The sequence below is a fragment of the Octodon degus genome, unplaced genomic scaffold (genome assembly GCF_000260255.1).
Source record: "Octodon degus isolate 3935 unplaced genomic scaffold, OctDeg1.0 scaffold00085, whole genome shotgun sequence".
Lineage (NCBI taxonomy): Eukaryota > Metazoa > Chordata > Mammalia > Rodentia > Octodontidae > Octodon > Octodon degus.
In genome coordinates, this window is record NW_004524661.1 from 23,698 (window position 1) to 34,276 (window position 10,579).

General features: G+C 40.9%; 1 protein-coding gene across 1 annotated transcript in view; it reads left to right on the top strand.

The window, feature by feature from the left end:
- The first annotated feature begins 554 nt into the window (after nt 1-554).
- LOC101569637 (carboxylesterase 1E-like) overlaps nt 555-10,579 on the top strand; it is a 47,243-nt gene continuing 37,218 nt past the window's right edge. Inside the window, exons 1-5 of the mRNA XM_023721781.1 lie at nt 555-774; nt 5,410-5,617; nt 7,456-7,597; nt 10,057-10,190; nt 10,314-10,395. Coding sequence (XP_023577549.1) covers nt 720-774; nt 5,410-5,617; nt 7,456-7,597; nt 10,057-10,190; nt 10,314-10,395 — 621 coding nt within the window. The 5' untranslated portion in view covers nt 555-719. The remainder of the gene's footprint in view (nt 775-5,409; nt 5,618-7,455; nt 7,598-10,056; nt 10,191-10,313; nt 10,396-10,579) is intronic.

Here is a 10,579-nt window from a genome sequence, read left to right on the forward strand (position 1 = left end):
GTAGAGCTTTGGTAGAGTTATTACCTTAGTACCAGGTCCAGATCCACCAAGTTCAAAGTCATCCAGGTGGGTGTGGCTTGGGATTGGCCACTGTGCTCCACCTCTTCCTGCTGCACCCTTTGGGTGTGAACCCACTGTGCCACTCTCACAAGTCATTCTGCTCCTGGATCAGCTGGATGTGTCTTACCTCTACCCTCTCTAGAGGGAGTTCATCTCCAGGGTTCCACACTCGGCCTGTCTGAGGGACAAATTGCACTCACACTCTAGATCTGGGCACTAGTTTGAATGAGGATCTGGCAAACCCCAGGCAGTCCCACTCAAAGCCAGTCCTGGGTCTGGTTCATGTTTTGAGAGGTTCTTATTGCACTATATATGAAAAAAAAAAAAAAAAAAAAAAAAAAAAACCTTATGTAAAAAGTTATAGGATTAGATTGTGGTAATTTATCAACTAGTGTAAAGTCCAGACTGTTAAACAAAAGATTAGGTAAACACTGTATGAACAACTGCTCAGATAAAGAAGGTCAAACTCTAGGGGGTGGAGAATGAATGTCCAATGGAAAACCTACGGAGAGCTTTATAAGAAGAAAATATTTTCTATTTATTCAGATTCCGTATATGGTCCATTGGAGTGGGATTCTCAGGAGCAGTGCTGGTGAGGACAAGTGCATCCCCTTGGGTCAGGACAGAGATCTCCTTGACTGTCAAGTTGCTGTCCTTCCATGATGAGACTCTATGCTCTGTTTTTGGTATCTCTTTCTGTTTGCACAGCTTGGGGTGAGTATTTTGAAAATAAAGATGTCTGGGATTGGGGACACATTTATGAATCCAAGTTTTGAGCAGTTACCTTTAGAGATGTTATAAGGGAAGGACAAAACAGGCCTATTCTTGTGGGGCACCCCCTCTAGCCACAGACTCGTAGCATTCAGACAATAGAATTTGATCTGCATGAAATGAGACACAGTGGAGGATAAACACCCTGAGCTTCCAGAGCACACAACCAGTGCAGAAGCACAATGAACTGATCTCATGTCTCACCTATGAAGCTTAAGAGAGCACACTTGTCATTCTTAGTCCAGACATGTCTATCCCCTCATTTAAAGAGGCTTAGGATTTCTCAGCTCTCTGTTCTTAAAGAAGATGGTCAATTTTGTTGTGCCTTTGTCATCCATTTTTTTCAGTAGTCTATAATATAAGGAGGTCACTAGTACCTGTCAGTATAAGTCCCCTGGGGTATATAATATGGATGAAATGGGTTGTTAATTTTAGAGCTATTTGGGAGATCCTTTGTTATAGACTAATAAAGTATGCATCTCTAAATGAGTGGATGGCAAACTGCTTAAAGAAAAGAGGTAAGCGGTTTGTTTTTAGGGCTCTAGGAAGTGGAAAACCCTTTAAAAGATTCCATGATTCCTTGTGGATAGAGACAAGGTACTTGTCCAGGCAGTCTGTATTTATTTAGGTTCTAAACAACAGAAGGGAATAATATCACAGTGGTAGGAAGAGAGCATTACCTATTGTGTCAGTTCAGACTTATCCAGCTAGTATGTTTGTCAATCAAAGGGAACTGTCTTATGCCCAGCATTCAGCTTCCATAGCTAACCCACTTTCCCCTGATTTCAGCTAAGAATTGTCTATGACTGAAAAGAGGAAGAAAGCATTATCAATTTTGCTTGAATATGTGAAAAAATACTCTTAGATTCATAAAGTATTTGAAACTAATTTTTAGAAGCAAATGAAATTCTGTTTATGTTTTTTTTTTTTTTTTAAGTTTTCATTATGGCTGGTGAGATGGCTCAGTGGTCTAAAGCACCTACTTAGAACAAGCTTAGCTAAAGCACAGGGACTGTGGTTCAATCCCCCAGCACCACATGCCAGCCAGTCCCGCCCCCTGGTGGGCTGAGCTGGCCACACACACACACACACACACACACACACACACACACACATAAATAAATAAAAATCTTTTTAAAAGTTTGCATTATTCTTGCTATTTAAAAAAAGTTCCTCAAAATTATGTCAATCCTGAAGGCAAACTACAGGAGAGACTGTAGTTATATAATTGTAACACAGAGTTACATTTTTAGTTGCCAGCTAATATTATTGTATCTCTTGGTAGAATCATCTTTATTTCTTCTACCCTTTACTCCTTATTGACTTATGTGGTTAAATCATTTTTTGAGGTAGGGAAGCAAACAGTTTCAGTATTTATAAACTTGTTTTCTTAGTACTTGTAGGATTTTATAGGTCTCTGTTTCTGTTGTCGTCTGTCATTGGACTTTTGTTTCCTATCATTTGCCCAAAAACTATTGTCATATTGTGGACATTTTCAGAAACTGTTACTTTTCCTTCCTATATAGTAAGAGGGACACTGCTACAGGCCTTCTAACATCAAATAAATTCAATGTCTTTCCAGTGTCTGCATAAGGGAGATCTTAGCCTAAGTGAAATGGGACTACCATTTGTAACCCTTAGCTAAAGTAATTTTATATTTCTTCACAGTTCTCCAGCACAATGTTAATATGAATGCAAGTCAAAGAATGGTTGAAAGAACTGTGAACCATTTTATTCACAATAAACCTTCATACAAATGGAAAAAAGAAAAAAAAAACTGTGTGTGGAGAGCCATTGGTCTAGTGGCAAATATTGGGTAATACAGAGTTAGGTAAAAGCACAGAAGTGTTATGCCCTCTTTTGCTATATAGCAAAACAGGATATTTGGACATGTTTTATACTTGACTTTCATTTTAATCAAACAAGACAAAAAAGCAATCTCTCTCTCTCTCTCTCTCTCTCTCTCTCTCTCTCTCTCTCTCTCTCTCTTAGAACCGGGGATTGAACTCAGACCCTTGTGCTTGCCAGGCAAGCTCTTATTCTACTGAGCCATCTCCCCGGCCCCTTCTTATCTGTAAAATAGCTATATTGTAACATATTTCTAACTGTATGTAGCAATAATGCTTATCAGTAGTTATATTGCTGCCTATATTGCTGTCTTACCTCTCAGCAGCTATACTGCTCTGGAATAGAGAGCTTCAGCCATATATGTCTTTGCCTGCCTCAGCTGTGGTTTTATCTTGATTTCAGAGCTCTATGCACATGCTCTTTTCCAATGTAGCTAGAGTTCTCTGTACTCAGCAATTTAACCCTATACGACTGAATTTCCAACAGTCATTGTCTTAGATGATTTGTGGAAAAGAAGAATTAGAGGCTTAAATTAAAATGGAGGGTTTTCATGGAAAATTTGAAGTGTGGTGAGGCCATTCCCTGAGGAATTGGTGTTCACTGCCAAGATAGTTTACTATTTAAAATTGTGAAGACAAAAGATCTTGATGCAGTGGATGGGATATGGCACAAGAAGCAGGTGTGAGGGTTCAGATCGATTGGACATCACAGGCCTCACAGATGATAGGATGAGAACAAAAATTCCACTGTTGGTTAACACAGATCTATCATAAAAGACTTCAACATACAGGTGTGCCATTTGATAAGCAGAGAAATTGCAATTCAGAGGAATACGTACTCTCCGAAGATAATTGGTAAAATCATGTCCTGATCACACTGGTCCTGAAGCCAGATAATATGTAAGTATTAGCCTCCTAAGATCACTGACATCAATAGGATTTTACTTTCTCTCAGGCTATGTAGCATTGTGAGAGAACTGGTATGGAGTAAAAAGCTCAGGAAGAACCTAAACTTGGAGCAGAATTGTCCTTTACTGCTGGTTGCCATGGAAATTCCATTTATTTTCATATTCAGGAAGTCCATATAGGCTGCATCCACGTTGAGAGTCATTTATGTGTAACATAACCTTCTTCATGCTAATCTATCAAGCCTTGTTTGAGAATCAACTTTAAGAAATCAGAGTGTGTGTCTGTCCCATAGTGGACAATCTTTCTAACCAAAATGGTGACTACTATTGTTTTCATTCTTGTTGAAGTCTCGCGAGACATTCAAACATTCACACTGGGATATCTGGCTTCAGCCTACTTTATGTAGCTGCAGTGTTATCGTTGACCTAATCCAGACCACTTCTTGAAATTCCTGCTTCACCACCCTCCCCTCTTTGAAACACTCTGCACTCCTGCCAGTTCCACTGCCTCTTCTCCCTTGGCTGCCCTGATTCTGTGCCCTTCTCCTGCCCCGTGCTGGTGGGTGCTCTCAGCCTCAACTGCAGCTATGTCTATGTTTTATTCTCAGAGCTTTCTCTTCTGTTGCACAGGTTTTCAATGAAGCCACACACATGTATGATGTGCTTATGCATCTTCATCTGGATTACTGTGCCTGACTCCCACATGCCTCTTTACAGTCTTGTGACAGTCTAATTGTATTCCATCGTCTTCACAAGACTCTGATTGAGTCTGCTTTTAAATGTATGTAACATTTGGAGCCAGCATCATAAGGCTATTTTTTCTCACTTTTCTTTGAGGAAACCACATCCTTTCAAGGATTGGATCCTCCTACATAATTCCTCCAGCACATCTCTCTTTATATTGCTAACATTATCCTCCTAAGTATAAAGAGGAATCTGTGTGATACAGAAGCCTAGGAAAGCATAAAGAAATAAGGAACTCTGCAAGGCCATGAGAAATGGAAATCTCCATATATTTATTTCCCAGGAAGTGCATCTTAATGTGATCAATAATATATAGCAATAAGAACAAAAGAAATAAAGAAATATACCCTTAATAAAATGTCCCATTTCTTTCTCTGCAGAAAGACCTGTTCAGGATACTGTTTAGGTAAATTTTACATGTCTATTATGCCCTTAGTATAAAAGTTTCCTGAAGTTTATTTGTTCACTAGGAAAACACACATTTTTAACCTGTCTTTTAGGGCCTTTTCTGACATACCTGCACATTCCACAATTATATTTCTCTGTGCTGGATTTCATCTTATGATATTCATTTGCTGCTTTCAGCTTCCCACCCAAGCCCGGCATCCTCTCTCCTCTGCCCTTTATACATTCCCATCCTATGTTGAGTTGTTTACTTCCTCCTGGTGTTTAGACTGTGTGTGGCTCTTTGTTCCCATAAACTCAGAATTCCTGAAAAAAGAGGCCACATGCTCTGCACGCTTGCATTCATCATGCAATGCAGCACCAGGATTCTAATGGGCACATATTTCTAAGGTAAGGGACACATACTGTGCTCATTCCCAGCTTCTCTCCATTGTGTACAGACTTTTGCCTGGAATTTTTTCCTATTGTCTGTTGCAATTTTCTTCTCTATGTAGGCGTTTGAGATAGCAAGGACAGTTTTCCTTATCCTCACTTTACTGGAGAGGAATCTGAGACCTACCTAGTTGATTTGGGGGAATTATTCAAGCTTATGCGCCTAAGAAGAGGCAAACAGCAACTTGAATAAAGTTCTAACCTCATCCCTTTGATGTGTCTTCTTTCCTGTCTATGTCCAGCAGGGCACCCGTCCTCACCACCTGTGGTGGAAACCATGTACGGCAAAGTCCTGGGAAAGTATGACAGCCTGGAAGGATCTGCACAGCCTGTGGCTGTTTTCCTGGGAGTCCCTTTTGCCAAACCTCCTCTTGGATCCTTGCGATTTGCTCCTCCACAGCCTCCAGAGCCCTGGACTTATGTGAAGAACACCACATCTCACTCTCCTATGTAAGCCAGTGGGCTCATTCACAGGAGATGGTTGTGTTAGAGGGATGGAGGCATGCATGAGGAGACAAAACATCAAATGTTTGATTTAAACTGTGTTCTAGAATTCTCTATAATACTGTAGACTCTTAGAAATAGTTCCATTATTTCATCATGTTATGGTTCCGTTAAGAATTATTATTGCACATCTGATCTACTTTCTGAGAAAACATTATTGAACAATACAAAACACACCTGGTCATGAATCGTGCAACTGGCAGAGGGAGAGATAAATAATATGCAAATTAATAACTGACTTAGGTACTCTAAGATATTATACAGAATTCTGGAGTGAGGAGTGATCCAGTGAGAGAAAAGACATGTAATGATGATGTCTATTCTCCCCTCTTAAGCCTTGGAATAGCTGAGAGGCAGTGGTGGATGACAGAATGATGTGGTATAGCATATGATTTGGGGTTAACGTCACAAGTTCTTCTTCCCAGGTGTGTCTATATTGCTATGCTCCAGTTGTCATGAATAGGTGAAACAAAAGTTCTTACCTTGTCTAGTTCATAGCCACCTCACAATCACCCCCAGTGCACCTCAGTCAATGGCTATCTGTTGGGTCTATCAAAATCTTAGAACATTTCTTACAATGTACTTGAAGATAACCCAAAATAGCATGAATCTTCCTGTCCATGTGAACTTGGAAGGTTCTCTAAACTCATTGTTCCTCAATTTTCTTATCTATAAAATGCCATAAGTAACAGAGCCCCTGCCTGTGGTTGATCTGTAATTTCAATGAGTTAGTTCACAAGAACTTAAATTGGAGGGTGGCACACAGGGATAATTCAATATGGTCAACCAGTCTTAACCTGTGTTGGATCTTGGAGACCTCTTATTAGGGCAGCACACTGGATCATGCATCTTAGTGTGCTGGATATGCAAGACTCTTAGAGAAAGTACTCACTTTACTTGGCTCTTACAGATTGGGGCCCTGAATATAAAGAAATTCATTCAATGTCATCCAGCACTTCTGGTTTTCTGATGCTGTCCCAAACCAGCGGGTCAGTCAATGAAGGTCACCTGTGGGAGAAGCGGGGAACTGAAGAGGGGACAAAGGACAGGAGACGCGAGAAATGAGGACAAGACATGATTCTTATCAAGTCCCGTTTATTTAGGGGAGGTGCTGGGTATATATAGTGGAGGCATAGGGAAATGACGTGGGCGGGTAAAAGGCGTAACTAGGCAACCGGACTAAAACAGGAAGTCCCACCTCGGGGGCATAGCAAGAAACTTATGGGAAATAGGAGGGTTGAGAAGGACCATAAACTTAACTCAGCAGGGGAATAGAATGGATAGCGGTTAATGGCCTCCCACATGATTCACAAATGAAATGCAGTTTTCCAGTGATTACTTTCAAAATGCTTGTTGAATATGAATGTCTGCTATTTGGCAAAGTTCCCCTAGGTGATGGAAGTCTACCAAGGACTAGAACTTGGTTAGTTGTTGGAGGAACATAATTGCCTAGCACTGCAAAAGAGAGTGGGGCTATCTTGATAATGAAGGAAACGCCATTGACCAGGATCAATCAGTTCATACACAACCTTTCGTCCCTGAAAAAGAGACTCTCCAACTCTCTGAGGGAAAACACTAAGTCTTTACCACACTACATGGTCTGTAAGGTTCACAAAGTCCCAGGGTTTCCATCAAGACCTCTAGAAATCTCTTGCTCAAGTTAATTCCTCCATTCAGGCATGGTATTTACATATATAGGCTTAAACTTCCTTGTACAATGTTAGGACATAGGTCACACTTGGTGTTCCATCTAGTTAAAGTTTATGTTCTTTCTTCCCTTTTAGGTGTTCCCAAGATCCAGTTGTAGGGCAGACAAGTTTAGACATGGAGAACACCAGAAAGAGTATCACTGTCACGTTTTCTGAAGACTGTCTGTACCTGAATATTTACACCCCTGCTGACCTGACAAAGAAAAGTAGGCTTCCGGTAAGCCTGGGAACCATTTGGTAAGACTGGTGAGTTCCAGCACTTGGATCATTCAGTACATATCGGATGGTGATGAAGGATTCTTGAAGCAGGAGCACCACAGGACAGTGCAGATTCATGGGCCCAGAATTTCCTTTCATCACAGGAAATGCACATTTCCATTTTATGTTCTCTTGATCATTTAACTCATTTGGGGGAGAATTATATCGAAATGGAATATATGCTGTAGATTTTCTAAGTTCATCATATTAACAGCAGGAAACAAATAATTATACTTCATTACTAGTTAGCTGAGATCTTTCTAATCCTATATAGCTAAGGTTTAATTTTGAGGTAAGATAGAGCTGGAAATTATATTTGAGAAAACTGAACAAACCCGTCACCTTAATGGTAAGCAAACTGGATGGAAGATGAAGGAAAGGCAGTCACATACAGGGAAGGCAAAACAAGACATTGGATCTTCTGATCATCAAACCAGTGTGTTCTAACTGGCCTAGGAAATGAAGCACATGTGCTGGTTTCTGCACACAGCACCTATGTCAACTTTCATTATCCAGAAAGTACAGTGAGGCCTTTCACTCTCCTGTGGCAAAGGTGTTGGTGAGATTTGCTCACACCTCCCTGATTGCTTTGGCTCTGGCTGATATTTCCATGAGTCAGCATTTATCCAGTGAATTAAAGGTCAAAGGCGAGGCAGATTACAATTGTAGACCATGGGATGTGGAAAGCATACTGCAAGACAGGACATAGTCTCCAGCAATATCCTATTATAGGTCTCAGTTATTGTGCAGAAGTTTGTGATCTTAGGACTAGAAGTTAGCCCTATATGTGCTTTGTAAGGCATAAGGAAAGGGGAAAATGTCCCTCATTTATTGATTCATCGATATATTCATTCATTCATTCATTCATTCATTCACCTAATTAATCACTCACTCAGTTTTCTCTTCTATACTCAGTGTTACTTGATTCGAAAAGGAGAAATATGCAACTATGCCCCCATTCATCATGCAGGTCCTTCCTTCAAAGATATTACAATCTTGACCACATAGCTATCTGTTAACTGCTCAGCATATCATTGACAATCATTTCTAAGGCTCAACCTCCACTCAATGATGACTCCATTTTTGCCATGGAGATATGCTCATGTCAGAGGTTAAAAGCAATGGCGGAGGGTGGGGGGGCTGCCCCTTAGCTCAGTTCTTTAAGTGGCTGCTTCAACAAAGCAGTCAGGCTCAGGTTGCTGTGGTTCAATCCCCACAACTCAAGCCAGCCAAACCTGCCCTGAAGACATTTGGAGAAAAAAAAAAGCAACAGGGTCTTCAGGAGATAGAAAACAAGAGGGATTCCAGCTATAGACAGAAGCTAGAACTACAGGATTCTCCTTTGAGTGAAATATACCTGAGAACAATTTCTTAATTTCTCTCAAACTTTGTTTCATCAAATAAAATAATGCCTATGGGTATCTGGTTATGACTACCAAGCTTTTTGGCAGTCTGGGCATGTTCATAAACCGGCACCAATGAATACAATAAGAACTGACTTTCTATAGTGTAGCCATTGATGGCAGTCAATAGGAAGCCTAATACCTGAGTGCTGGACCATTCTGCATGGGCAAGTTCAGCAGCTACCGGTTAATAGCCATGTCAGCTTATGCAGATATTATTTTCCAGATTTCCCCTCTGTTACATGGGAAAATATTAGTGTTTGCCTGATGAATGTGTTATTTAAAGACCTTAATATAGGCATGGAGCTATTTTAGTGGATTTTTTTTATTCGAAGAATTACTGTGTGGCTGTTGTTTTATCCTCCCACACCATCCTTAAATGTTAACTTTTGAAATACAGTAACTAGGACTATGAGCTGCTGCATCCCCTCTCATCTTCAACTCTGATCTCCACCCTTGGCACATAGTAGGCTCTCAGATAATGTTAATTAAATCACTGAAGATTGATGAAGGAAGAGGGGATGAGGTAGGCTCAGGAAGGTGGGAGGATTTGGAGTTAGAGAGAAGGCATGGAAAGAAAGATCACTGTCCAGGGCATTATGCGTCTTGAGAGAATCATCCCTGCATACAAATTTAATTCTCCAATAAAAACTAAACTAAGATGAAGCTGAAGTACCAGATCTTCCCATGATCATGTCATCTGGATGAATGGTCAGGCAGAAGGGTGGTGCAGTGTTGGGCTTTGTGGCTTGCATAGTGATATTCTTAGGAAAAAACAAATAAAGTCTGGGGAAAAAAGAGGGGACACTCAGGCATATTGAGTAGGGTGATGTCCTGGAACCCAAGTGGGAGAGTAGAAGAGCAACAAAGAAGTCATTTGCAAATGTGATGGCCACTGTGAAGTTTGAACTGTGGGTGTTCTGAGTGAGGGATGGGAGCAGAGAATGAAACCAGACCATGTCTGAGATCCTTCCCAATTCTGCTTCCTGTAAGCCTTGTGGATGTGTCTGTGTAGGTGCTGGTATGGATCCATGGAGGTGGTCTGTTGTTTGGTGGAGCACCACCCTACGATGGACTGGCTCTTGCTGCCCTTGAGAATGTGATTGTAGTGACCATCCAGTACCGTCTGGGCATCTGGGGCTTCTTCAGGTAAGATTCTGGACTCTTCACACATTAGCTTTTGTGTTAGTGTGTTTTCTGTGACATGAAAACTACCTGATCCTAGATGATTACTTTAAAGTAACAAATTTATTTGTTTTATTCCATCACCAGGGGTTTCATTCAATTAGTCTTTGGTGATAGTGCTCTGGCTGTGGCACAGAATGGTGGAGATCAGAAGGGGAATATTCAGCATGTAGAATGTGTCACAGGAGCCAGGGGGAAAAGTCAAGGGCAGGCCTGCTGATTCATAGCACATTGTTCTTTTCATAACTAACCAGCATCTCATGGGTTGTATACTAAACTCTTCTAAGGGCAGCAGCCCCAGTATTCCAAGCTACAGGCACATTAGGGATCAACCCTTCAAAACAAGATCCCTT